Raw genomic sequence first — 13,180 nt, 5'->3', positions numbered from 1 at the left:
TTCTTCGGGCTTTGTTAATTATTTAGTTTAATGATTCTGCCAAAACAGGTAGTTTAGGGATTTTTTTTTTTCAGCAGGTTAGTGTATTTTAATGTGCTTGTACTGGCTATAAATGTATATGAAAGCTATTTATGTCGTGATCTGACATTTGTGATTTGTGATCTGATTTTGTTTTTTTAATCCTAGGCGCACACTGCAGTCAGCAATGATCAAAGATGGGCTCATTTTCTGGCTGGTTGATGTTCTAATAGACCCAGATTGCCTGTCTGATTACAACCTGGAGTATTGTGCTGCCTTGCTCATGAATCTTTGTCTGAGGAGTGCAGGTGTCTTACATTTTGAATTACAACCTTATTTCAGGAAATAGATAGGGAAGATTGTGAATCTTTTTTTCCTGTTTTACCTGGATTCTTTCAAGTGACTGCAATCAGCAGCAGGAACCACAACCAGGGATATTTGAGTGTTATAACCAAGGCTTTTGAGCACATCTCTTTTCCCAAGAATTCCAGTTATGGAAATTCTAAAGAATTAAGCAATGGCACCCTATAAGATTTGATTATTTTTTATATTAGTATGTGAAGGCTGCCATTGCTACGTTCAGGCCCACTTTTCAAAGTACACTTTGTGTCCACTTACAGACTCTGTGTAAGAGATTTCTTTGTAAACAGAAAGAACTGGGTTGAGGAGTAAGAGTGAGGAGCTTAACCTTCACCTTGCTTTCACTTCTACAAAGCAGAGATTCCCCCCAAGAAAATAAAATCCTGTCTGTGTCCAAGAGACTTAAAAAGAACATAAATTAAATTTCCTTTTAAAACGGAAAGTAAGGTAAGGGTGAAAAATTCTCTGCTTCTTGTAAGCAAAAAATTGCCTTTGTTAAATTTTTAAATCCCCTTTTTTGTTGCGTCCTGTCCAAGACTATGACTGCATAAATCCAGAGTAACTTCACTGATTTCAACTCAGTTATTCTGAACAGCATTTGTCAGGAAAAAGAAAAAGTATTGCTCTGTGCAAACTATATTTAATACTGATTCTAAAAAGTAAGAAAGAAACTTGCTTTGATCTGTTCTATTTTTCAAGCATATTTATGTGTTCTGCTTTTGCAGGGAAGAAAATATGTGCAAGTATCCCAAACCCCATGCTCAGAGTTCTTTCTGGTCTTCTTGACCATGAGAATCCTAAGGTATTTGTATATCAAACTTTGGGTTAATGAAAAGGTGGAAAGAAAAATTTAAAAAAGAAGAAAGAAAAAGTTGTAAAAAGTAAATTGGTTTTGTTTCCTTTATTAGATCCTCATTAATTAAGTTGCATGAATTTTGCTTAAAATTCACAAATGCATATATTTTATTTTGGTGAGCAGAGGTCTTTCTAGACAAAAGCATTTCTTGCTTTAACAAACACTGGCAGCTAAAAATGATAGCTTTGGATGTAGTTACCATGCAGTCCATGTGCTTTGATTGCAGTTTCTGATGCTGCTTAAATGCCATGCACCAAATCACCTCAAGCTTGACTGTTCATGAGATGAACAATGTGTGATGTAAACCCATTATGCAAACCATCAGATGCAGGGGAACACATTTGCTGTAGTTTTAAGGAATATAGGAAATCTTCTATATATACTAATACACTATAAGAAAGTAGTAGACTTGTGACATTCATGAAGCTGCTTTGGCTTTGTCATCCTGCCTGAGGCTAGAGTGCTTGAAGCCTGTCTTGAGTTCATGCTGGCAGGGACTTTTCCCTGTTCCTTGTCCTGTTTATTGTACTGCTATTAGTGTTTGTCAGAAATTGACCTTTTTCTGCTTTTCTCTCTTTCTTTTCCTTTTTATTTAATTTTATTTATGGCTAGGTCAGTTTGTAAGAATACATTATCAGAAGCAGGGGGGCTGTTTGGGAAATTGGCATGCAGCATACTGGTTTAGATCAACCATATCACAGTATATTTGCAACCTAAAAGTTCTCTGCTTCCCATGTGGGAATTTTTGCTAGTCCAGTCTAGCCTGGTTAAACTCTTTGAAGTATAGTTATTTTATACTTTCACTCTTATATTTTGATAGTCAGCTGGGAGGAATGTAAAAGTTTTTCTTCATGGTATTACTATTTATTCCTCTTAGATCCAGTCATATGTGAATGGAGTGCTGTACAGTATTCTGGCCATCCCTTCTGTCCGAGAAGAAGCCAAAGAAATGGTAAGAAGTGCTGCTTTACAGAGCATGAAAATCATCACCTCTGCCAGAGATGGCCCAGACAGGGACCTGCTGAGCAGGGCACAGCAGGGCTGTGTGGTGGCAGCCAGGGCATTTTGAGAAGGGAACCCACAAAAGGCCCTTCCCCTTTAATCCTCAGGGAGTATGAATGTATTTCTCAAACACTTCTGCCATGTTTCCAGCTCTTTTTCCCAGGAGTGGAACCCCAGTAGAGTGAAGGATTCTGTCTGAATTATAAATGAAAGGTGTTATTTTAGAATTGTGTGTCCTTCTAGTATTTTGTAGACTCCTTGTGGCCTCCTGGATGCTTTTGTCTCACCTGCTACTTCTTCCCCTTATTCTGCACCAGTGAGTAGCTACTAAAAGGAGTTCTTCCTGTTTTCTTTCTGCCTGGTATAGACATGGTTATTTGGGGAAGGAGCAGGAGGAAGGTTTCAGAATAGGAACTGATTTCCTGTGAAAGTTAGTCTAATGGTGATGACTGTTTCAACTTCTGTGTTTGAGGATGCTGCTCCTGGGATAGCAGCATGTCTTTGTATCTTAAGAACTAACCCAGAGAGTTATGGAGACATAATTGTTGCAGATGTTCTACCTCAGAGAGCACAGAGGATTGGAAGTGATCATAAATGCTTAAAGACAGAACATCAAGTCTATAGAGCCATAAAGAGAGAGACCAGGTTTAAAGTCAAAGCTGGTTCTGCTTTCTGCTTTCTTTCTCTGAACCTTGCACTGTTGTCTCTGTGGATGCAAATTTTATCCTATTCTGATGACTACTGTGTGCTGAATTCAGAAGGCAAAAGCAACAGATCTATTGTAAAAATTTGCTGTTCATCATGGACATGTCTCTGTTTAAGCCTTGAAGCAATGTAGAGAGCGTATTTCTTTTGTCTGTGCAACACTTGGAGCTGGACACTGTGGTTTGCTTCACACTGCCTCTGTTTTCCCTGACCAAAAAAAAAAAAAAGATATTTTAGCTAACAGATCTCTGTCACTGTGGTGACATGAAACACTGATCTACCAATGTTTTCTGCTACATCCAGGGAATGGAAGAAATTCTGCGCTGCTTTATCAAGGAGAGAAATGAAGAGATGGTTCGACAGATGGAATTTGTTATCAAGCAGCTCAATTCAGGTCAGAACACAGGCAGCTATCACAGTTTTAAATCTTTCACAAAAGCCATAAAAAAGCTCATGGTTTTACTGGGCATTGGAACCATCAAAGAATGACAATAGTGTGATGGTCTGAGAGAGGGTGAATAGTGAATGTCAGGATTTGAAAGTAACGTATTTTAGAATTTCCTTTATGTTGTAGTAATAAAGAAGAAATAAAAGGCTCAGTAAGACACAATTCCAAAGTTTTGGGATCATAAATAAAATTACCTTGCCTGTTATCTTTCATGCCAGTAGTCTGATGGTAATGAGAGACTGCTGCCAACTGGAAAAATGCAGTAGAAATTTATAAAATAGGATTTAGGGACTAGGTCTGTTTGTGCTCATCTCTTGCTCTGTTGAGGTGTAGCTTTATGTGAAATGGCTCATCCTGAATTGGGAGCAGAGACCATCCTTTTTGGAGAGGATGTTTATGGGTCATCAGAGTTGTTGATGCCATTAATATAGACTGAGAAGGTGGAATATTTATTCCATTTTCTGTTGCCTGTGACTGAAAGGAAGACTGAAGAAAGAGAAAGCAAATAAAGAAAAGGAGATTAGTTCTGGTTGCATCTTTCTGTACAGTAAGCATAGAAAAAGTTGAACTGCTCTGTTTGGCTTTTGGAAAGAGAACACAACCTATCTTTTTTTTTTTGTTGTTGTTCTTTTTTTTTTTGTTCTTTTACAAGCTAGAACTTTTACAAGTTCTAGCTTGTAAAAGAACAAATAAAGAATTTAAGCACTGTATTGTCACTATACAATATTTGTTCATCAAGGTTATAGAACCACTCCTTTTCTACCTGAAAATGGCATTTTTAAGAGCTTTTGTCAGAGTCATTGATGAGTACAAGTTGTGTTTTATGATTTCCAGTATAAGCCTGGCCACTCTTTTCCTGAGAAAATAATTTTGTCCAAAACTTACAATGAGTATTCTGCATGAGTATTAACTTTTTATGTACAGAAACAGTTTAATATTAAAGTATTTGTAGGGAGAAGTAGAGTTTCTTATTAAAAAAAAATTTGAAAAATAGACAAACTTGCAAGTACACACACTTTCATACAAATCTTGTCTGTAAATACAGGGAGATGTCACCATGGACATGAGAAAGTAACTTTTATGAGAAAGTAACTATTCCAGACTGTTTCTATTTCTGCCATTTTCCAAAATATTAATTGATTTCAGTGTTTTCTAGTAGAATGCTTATTAGGATCAAATTATTCCAATAGTTGTCCTGAAAAGGACATGTCTGTATGTGAAGCTGGTTAAATCTTGCTCCTGTAAAACTGAGGTAATAATGAGATCCTGTTAAGTTGTACATGTGCAGCTTAACTAACACCATTTTGTTTTGCTTCTTTCTAGAAGAGCCATTCAATGATAGTATTGTGTCTGATGATGATGAGGAAGAGGAGTATGAGGAAGTAAGTAAAGGCTTTCTGGCACCTTTTAGAAAAATCCTTAACCTTCTAGAAAGAAAATATTTGTGTCAATAAACCAGATGTTAGTTTTCTAGTTTTGCTTTTGGTTTTCACATTTACTTAATTATTCTTGCACTAACAAGAAAATTGGATCTGTTTCCATACCTTTTCTTCATTTGAATTCCTACTCTTTTATTTTAGCAACTCACCACCTCTGTGATAATTAAAGGATTGTAGCTTGACATGAGTGAAGAGAACAGGTTGTCACTTTTTCTTAAGGTATCATTATCTATTCAGGGTGTGACTTTATTTGCTGTTTAAAAACTTTGAAATATATTTAGTAAATTGCTGGAATGTAAGAAAGGGAAACAGTTATTACAAGTAAGGAATAAGTCCCATGAGAAAATAAAATAAGCATGAGAAACTATGTCACAGTAAATATAAGTTGATTAGCTTTGTATTTCCTTTTCTGCTAATAAATGCATTCTACACCAGTATTTCAACATCTTTTGAGAAGCTGTCTTCATAGAACCATGGGTGTAGACAACACAACATACTGGATCACCTAAATTAACAACCAAAGCAAGATGTAAATCGTGTGAGGGAAATGTTATACCCAGTCTTCACTGGTGGTGTTGCCATTTCTGCATTGCCCTAAGTGCACAGCAGAGGCTTGAAAATACAGTGTCAGCAGTTACGTGGGAGTTTTATCTTGAGGAAATCTACCCCACTGCATTTTTATTGAGAAGCCTTGCTTGAGAAATTCAAAACAGCTATAGAAGATGTCCTGGAAACAGTATTTGTGCATACTTAGGTGTATGTATGTGTGCAAATACATCATAGCATGTGTTTGGCCCTGAAGAAGTCAGTGACATGGAGAGTGAGCGAACTGCAAAATGTTCTTGTATTAGAAGTGTTACTGCAGAACAGATTCACTGAAAACCATGCTTTTAGACTAAAAACAAGTTTTTGGTCCTGAACCAACAAAGAATAAGACAAATAAAACTTAGTTGTATCCACATTCTAGTAGCTCACTGCACATTAATGGGAATGACAGTGACTAGGGAAAACCAAGTCTAAAATTTTTCCTATTACTGCAGCATGACAGAATGCATTTTCTAGTGCACATTGACCTTTTACTGTTTTGAGAGCAGATAAAAAATACAAATATCCTGACTGCAACAGGTGTGGTGTGCTCTCAGCTGCTGTGGGGTGCAGCATCATGCAGCATCCAGCCTTTGCCTGGCAGTGTCCGGGGAAGCCTTGCTCTGGTTGCATTATTTAGCCACTTTTTGTGTTGTGTTGTGTATACCTTTTGTGCTGTGGCACAATAGGTGGTGAGCTAATAATCCCTTTGCCCAAAGTTAGAGCTATGTGGAAATTCTAAGTTTAGAGCTAGAAAATAAGTTTTATTTAACAATCAACTCTCCTCTTTTTATTCTAAGGGGAGAGTTCGCAGGGAGTTGTAAGGGAATACAGTAAACTTTTTTTTGTCTTGTAGGGTTAGATTATTGTAATTGTTTCACCTCCTGCCATCCTGAAGTCTGTTTTTTATAATCTTTCTACTCCTCCAACTGAAAATCAAGGCTTGTGGTGCAAGATGGGCTTCCTGGAGATTAATCATTAAAAGTTCCCTTTGCTTAAAATGCTGCTTAACACCTTTTGACTGATGTTTCAAGGCTTTGAGTGTCGCGGGTGTGTGGTGAGAATCCAAGGTCATTATACCTTTGGCTGAACTTCAGTATTTTAAAGGATACTGTGTTTTGTTGTGAAAACACATGGATAAGGAGCTTCTTCCTGAAAGGTGTGACATTGAATTGCATTATAATGTTCAACACTTCCATCACTTTACCCGTTCCTGGGAAAGAAAGGAAGGTGAATTCTCCTGTTCAGTCCTACCCCCAGATGAGTTGCTGCTGCTTACAATCCCAGCAAAGGCTCTAGGTCAAATCCTTTTGAAATGTATTTTTGCCACTGGACCATCATGTGATTAAAATGGACTTCTGGCATTTCTTATTATTTGACTCAAAAAATAACACTAGGCTTTTGTGTCCAATTCCAGTTTTTCATTTGCTTTGCCATTACATTAAAAAGAAAAGCCAAATTGTAACATTAATTGCAACACATTCTGAATCCTTATTGCTGGTGGGAACTGTAATTCTGTTCTGCTACAAGGACATCTGGTTTCTTAGTCCCTCAGTTTGGAAAATATAGTTTACAAATCTCATGGCAGTAATGCATAATGCCATTACTTTGTTAAATAAACAAAGATTTGTTGACTCACTACCTCAATCCTTGGAACTCTTTTGTATTTTGGAATTGCAGTGAGTTATTGTTCTCAATGGTGTTCTGTGATAACATCTGATGTTGTGATCTGGCAACAGAAAGTTTTGGAAAATCTTATCAAAAGTCTTGCTTTTATGTAACTTTTAAACTACTACAGACTGAATACATTTCAGGATATGTTCATATATTGCCAATTTTGCCAATTTAGTGACATGCTTTCAGACTGCTTACTGATGTTGTTCAATACCTTTATTTATATCTTTACAACTTAAGAAACAACAAAAAGACTCTCATGCAGCCTTAATTTGCAGGTTTTGCTCCAGCTTTAATTGTTTACAAGAGCATGCAAATGTTCCCTGTGCTGTTACTATTACCTTTCATAGGGGTTTTTTGCTTTTATCTGTGTTTAATTTAGAGTTGATGAATTCTCTCCTGGCTTTGAGCAGATCTTGTGGTAATGACTACTTTCTCCTAAACACTGTGGCTAAGATGCAGTTGAGCCTGTTAGAGGAAAATTCTGGGATTTCAGAAATTTAAGGTTCAGTACTGTGTAATGCTGGAGTATATAACCATATAAAAAATGTCTGGGTGTGTGCTGTTATTCAGAAATAAATTGGCTTTTGTGTTTGTCTGGTAAGCTTTAAATTAACTAGTGTAGAGCTTAGGATACACTGGCTCTTGGAGTACATACCCAGCCTTGAGATGTCAGCCTTCTGGGGTTGACACCCACGGTCACAGTGTGTATTTCCTGGTGCTCAATATTCTCTTGACTGGTCTGTTAAATACTAACTTAATTCATCTTCAATATTTGATCTTTGCGTTTGTTTTTTTATTTGACTTGGACCATCTTGAAAAGCTGCTTGTTAAAGAGAATATGTGATATTGTAGCTCTGATTCCCAAGTTTGGTTACAAGCTGGAGCTGTGTGAGATGACTGTACAGTGACGGTTTATCAGACACCCTCTGATCCGCTGTCACTCAGCACCTGGCAATGAAATCAGAGAGCTGCCGTGTGAAAATCCACTTCAGCCGCAGAGTACATCAAAAGAAAGGGCTTAATCACAGGGCTTCCAGCCATTACATTAACGGGCTTGGCTTCCAACATCTGCTGCAGCCTGTGAGCAGTGGGGAACAGGGCACCAATTGTGTTATTTCCGCAGTGGAGTGATGGCACCTGGGCAAAGTCCTTATTTTGTACAAGGAGGCAGAGGGGGGACACTTTCAGCCTCGGTTACCTGGCAGGTTAAATAATGTCAGGGAGCAGGATTGGCTGCATTAACAAATCTTGTAAAAAAACAATCCCCCCGACCTATTTATAGAGCTTATCTTTGCAACTTCCACCCCCCGTAAAAATACACTATATTGTGGACTTTGAAGTGTGGTTTCTTGGTGGGGGTGGGTGATTATTTTTTGCTTGATACAGATGATTGTTGCCTAGTCTACAAGTGTTTAGCCTTTTGCCATCGTCTGTGTTATGTTTCACACATACCCAGCTTTCCAGGTAATTAGGAGCTGATTGTGACTATTTAAAACTGAGTCTAAATCTCACAAAAGCAAAACTGCTTTTCATTTTCGTTTTGCTCTGGAGTTCATCAGAGTCCAGTGGACATTATTTTTAATGGAGTTTATGCCAGACTCTCTACATAACTATGCAATATACCTTTTTAGAATGATTCCTTTACTTTTTTACTGTTTTTGACAGTCATTTTCATTTACTGTCACAACAGGTTTCAAAAGCAAAAAACATTTTCTTCATCTGGATTGGGTCTGTCTTAGGAGCAGCTTTTTGTTTTGTTGGTTTTTTTTTTTTTAATTACCAGCTTTAAAGCTTCCTTGCACACCTGAGTTTCTTGTTGCCTTGCAGGAGGACAATGACATCCTGGAGCCTGATCTGGACAAAGATGAGGTTTTGCTGCCTCAGCTGGGGGAGCTTTCAGGAGAGAAGCTGCTAACAACTGAGTACTTGGGAGTGAGTACCACTCCTTAGAATCTTAAAATAAATTAATTTTCTGGGTTAAGTGTTTCATTTCAGTAGTTTCACCACTTTATTCAATTTGCTGCTTGAAGAGGCAGGTGCTATCTGCAGAGCAGTCTGGATCTTTCACAGTGTGTGTATGAGCTGCTGCTCAGGAGAAGCAGAACCAGTGTGAGAAAGGAGCTACCCTTTCACAGAGGGTGGTCAGGCTGTGGCTTAATAATAAGCTACAGGCAGCCTTAGGGTTCTAGTGCTACACCAGTGACTCTGAGCACACAAAGCAAAGTACTGAGCAGGTTAATAACTGGAACATTCTGCTGGTCTGAAATTATTTTAGAAAAAAAAAAGTTGAAAAGTCAACTGCTCCTGCAGGCGTTGTGCCGGATCAAGTATTGTCTGCCTTACTTCAAGCAGCAAAAAGCTATTAGGTAAAAAAGCATAAAGTTTGTATGAATGCCATTTAGTCTGCTGTGACTAATTTGAGATATTCAGAGGGCTGGAGCACCTCTCCTGTGAAAACAGGCTTAGAGAGTGGCATTATTCAGCCTGGACAAGAGAAGGCTCCAGGGAGACCTTATTGTGGGCTTTCAGTCCTAATAGGGTCTACAAGAAAGCTGGAGAGGAACTTTTTCACAAGATCATGTAGTAATAGGACAAGGGAGAATGGCTTCAAACTGAAAGAGAGTAGGTTAGATTAGATACAAGGAAAAAATTTCTCCCTGTGAGGATGGTGAGGCTCTGGCACTGGTTGCCCAGAGAAGCTGTGGCAGCCCCATCCCTGGAAGTGTTTGTGGCCAGGTTGGATAAGGCTTGAGCAACCTGAAAGGTGTCCCATGGCAGGGAGGTTGGAACTGGATGGTCTTTGTGAACCTTTCCAACCCAATCCAATCCTTCTGGATTTGAGAGTGCAGAATCTTGATGATGGAAAAGTGACCTGAGAGGAGATGTCATGAAAGAGCCTTCAGTGATTCCAGGCAGTTTTACCCAGTGACACCAGAATGCAATTTAATTTCTCCTTCAGTGTTTCTATAGAATTTTCTCTATGGCTTCAAGTAACTGTTTTTCCATTGCATTATTTTTTTTCTTCATTTCCTGTGTATCAGATAATGACTCACACTCCAAAAACTAAGAAGAAGCAATTTGCTGGTGTCCAGCAGAGTATAGATGAGCCACTCCAGAGACCTGTGACACCAGGTTATCACAGAACTGCATATCTAACGTAAGTCCAAACAAATGAGACCAAGTTGGATTTTTTAAGATCTTTTAAAAAGCATAACAAAGAAAAGAAGCCCATAACAATGCCTAATAGCTAAACCTTCTCTATCTAAAAGTGCATTGCCATTGTCATTCATTGTGGATAATTTAAAAAAAAAAAGAGCAGAACATTGCAGACAGAGAAAGGTCCACTGCCTATGGTCACATTCTCAAAATATATAGTTGAATATATATACTGATCAGGTTCATTTAAATTTGCATTATATCCCACATGTTCTTGCATCTTCTTGTGAAATATTCCATTAGAAAGTTGCACCAAACATCTACAGTGCCTGGGATCTTACACTTCACCAGGAAGAAAGTGTATTTGCTCTGGGGAGGTTTGTTAGAGGACAGATGAAAAAGAAAATGGATAGGATAAAAATCTTGTTATGTTGTGTTTCCCTGCTTTGGAAGAAGTACATTTTCCATCAGAAGTATGTATGGCACTTTGCCCTTGGTGTGATTTGGGTCAGAGTAGAAGGCTTATTGTAAATGGAATAAAGGAGTCCTACCATGTAGAGCTTCTTGAATAGTCTCTGCCTTCTGTTAGAACAAGTATATCTTAATTTCTGAGATGAGATTTGTCCTGTTCACTGTCCTGACTGAGGAAGTAAAATACCAATGAGACCCCAAATTTAATGATTTTTTAAATTTCAGTTGCATAATTGTGGATTTGATCAAGTCTAGATAGCTGTGATGTTTATTTTGATGATTTAATGTTTTCACTTCTGTGGCTACTTAATCTGAGACCCTACAAGACTAACAAAGTATGATGAGAGTACTCAAGACTCACAGGATTGGTATGGGTGTGTTAAAATGAGTGGGTAACCTGAAACACGACAATGTAATGAAATTACAGGTGGTTCTTCGAACACATCAGTCCTGAGGATTGTCCATGTCGTCCCTCTGCTACTCTTTGCTTTTCTGTTCATATTTTCCATTTCTTAAAGTACTTTCCCTACTCATTTTAGTGTGGAAAATGGGTACAGAAGACAGTGAGGACTGATGTAGTTGCACAGGTGCAGGTGACTCTGAGTGAAGTCTGTTGTTTTGGACAAGGAGTGGTCACAGCTTTATCTTGCCTCCCACTGTCTCATGTTGGAATTAGCATTCCTACAAGCAGGTGGCCTGACTGGGAGCCCTCCTGAGTTATCCAAATATACCTTTTTGGCAGGGGTACCATTCTTATGGGATTATATGTATTAGGTTACCAGGGCCTTGGAACAGACAAGAGTAACATACCAGATCTGGGCATGGACAAAACTCCAGAAGACATTTATTTTTTAAAAAAGCAAGGTGAAGGAAACACACACTTCCAAAGCAGAAGAATTTTTGGCTATCCCATGGCAGAATTTGCCTTAAAATCTTAATTTTTCTTCTGAATACAGGCCTGGACAAAATGGCATTTGTTTGAACATGGCCCTACTTTGTCTGCCTGGTTAATCTATGCCTAAATATACATATACTGGTTATCTATGCCTAAATGTACATTGCCACTTTACTGTGGAGTCAGTGTTAGAGTTCAAGGTCCCACTTGCCCTGCACAGTATTTTACCCATGGTGGGCTTGGAGACCTGGACTGATTCTGTGGAATTGGCTGTTAGGGCAGTGTTACAGTCCAGTTTTTAAAGTTACTCGAAATTCCTCTGCCCAAATTAATATGCTAACAAGACCATTTGCCAAAGTCAATATTGTGCATTTTATTTGAATAAATATGAGAGAGGGAGAGGGAGAAGAAGGAAGAGAAAGAAACAGAAAAGAGGTGGGGGTACAGAGAGTGACAGAGACAGATGAAAGAAAGTCTCACCACTCTGTGGATCCCAAGGATGTTCCGTTGATCCTCTCCAGCTCTGGTCTTCTTGGTGGTGAGGGTGCCCCAAAAAGCGCAGAATGCAGTGGATGAGGACATGCTCAGGCCAGGTGGGAATGCCCAGGGGCCTCCACTGGGGGGGCAGTTTGGCACAGTCTCTTGCAGCAGGCTCTGCCTGCATCACTGCCTCAGGTGCAGTCCTGTGGTGCAAGGCCTTAGGAATGAGTCTGAGGAATGCTTTGGGGGTCTTTGATGGATTATGACACCCCCTCAGCTTCCTCCCACATCAGTATCCCATGGATGTGACCTGTGGGGTTGGGGGTTGCACAGCTGGGCCAGTTTGTGTAAGGGAGGATGGGTGTTCAGTGCCTCTGACCAGAGGCTGCACCCAAAACCGCCTCCCCTCCTCTTTTCAGGGGGAGTCTGTGTAAACCTGGCCTCTGTGGGCTGTGGTCTCCCTCACCCCAAACCCAGCCAGGGATGATTCTCTCTGCATTTGGCATTCTTGTGGATGCATTCCTTTCTCTCAGCCTTGTTTGCTTCTCCCTGGACCTGAGATGATTGAACATAAAATGTCCCCTTTATCTTATCTAGGTGGCTTAACTCGCAATTCAAAGTTCCAGCCAGGCATCTTCAAGGAGGGGGGCTTCGTGTTTGTAACTTCTTTATTCTGTTTTTGCTATAATGGGCAAAGCTCTTTCCTAGCAATGTTTAAGGCCTGAACCATTTCAGTCCCTGTCAGGCAGTCTTACAGCCTATTTAGAAAGTATATTTTCAGGAATAAATCATCATTATCACTAGAGTATCTAAGCATGGCATTCTTGCTTTATAAGTGGAGAGAAAACCAAGCTTGTGAAAATGAAATTACTTTCCTCTGGGAAGTCAAAAAAATGGTGTCAAACCCACGGGAGTGGCTTTTATTTCCCAGTGTCGTGTACTGCACTGCAATTTTTGCATCAGAAATAATCTCTGGAAGTGATTGCTGCCTCTCTTTAGCACCATCTACCCAGGCAGGGTGTTTACTTAAGTGTCCCAGGATCCTGGAGTGACGTGACTCTTGTATTTGGCACAACTTGAATCTTCTC

The 13,180-nt window shown here is 39.2% G+C and overlaps 1 protein-coding gene across 2 annotated transcripts in view; it reads left to right on the top strand.

Annotated features, from left to right (window-relative positions):
* Positions 1-13,180, top strand: part of ARMC9 (armadillo repeat containing 9) — a 61,636-nt gene that overhangs the window by 34,995 nt on the left and 13,461 nt on the right. For both annotated transcript variants that reach the window (XM_041467606.1, XM_041467605.1), the window contains exons 17-23: positions 187-326; positions 1,104-1,180; positions 2,112-2,186; positions 3,245-3,335; positions 4,713-4,771; positions 8,918-9,022; positions 10,132-10,247. In XM_041467606.1, the coding sequence (XP_041323540.1) occupies positions 187-326; positions 1,104-1,180; positions 2,112-2,186; positions 3,245-3,335; positions 4,713-4,771; positions 8,918-9,022; positions 10,132-10,247 (663 nt within the window). The remainder of the gene's footprint in view (positions 1-186; positions 327-1,103; positions 1,181-2,111; positions 2,187-3,244; positions 3,336-4,712; positions 4,772-8,917; positions 9,023-10,131; positions 10,248-13,180) is intronic.

The sequence above is a fragment of the Pyrgilauda ruficollis genome, unplaced genomic scaffold, assembly GCF_017590135.1.
Source record: "Pyrgilauda ruficollis isolate IOZ18807 unplaced genomic scaffold, ASM1759013v1 scaffold21, whole genome shotgun sequence".
Lineage (NCBI taxonomy): Eukaryota > Metazoa > Chordata > Aves > Passeriformes > Passeridae > Pyrgilauda > Pyrgilauda ruficollis.
This window is presented reverse-complemented; position numbering and strand designations above follow the sequence as displayed.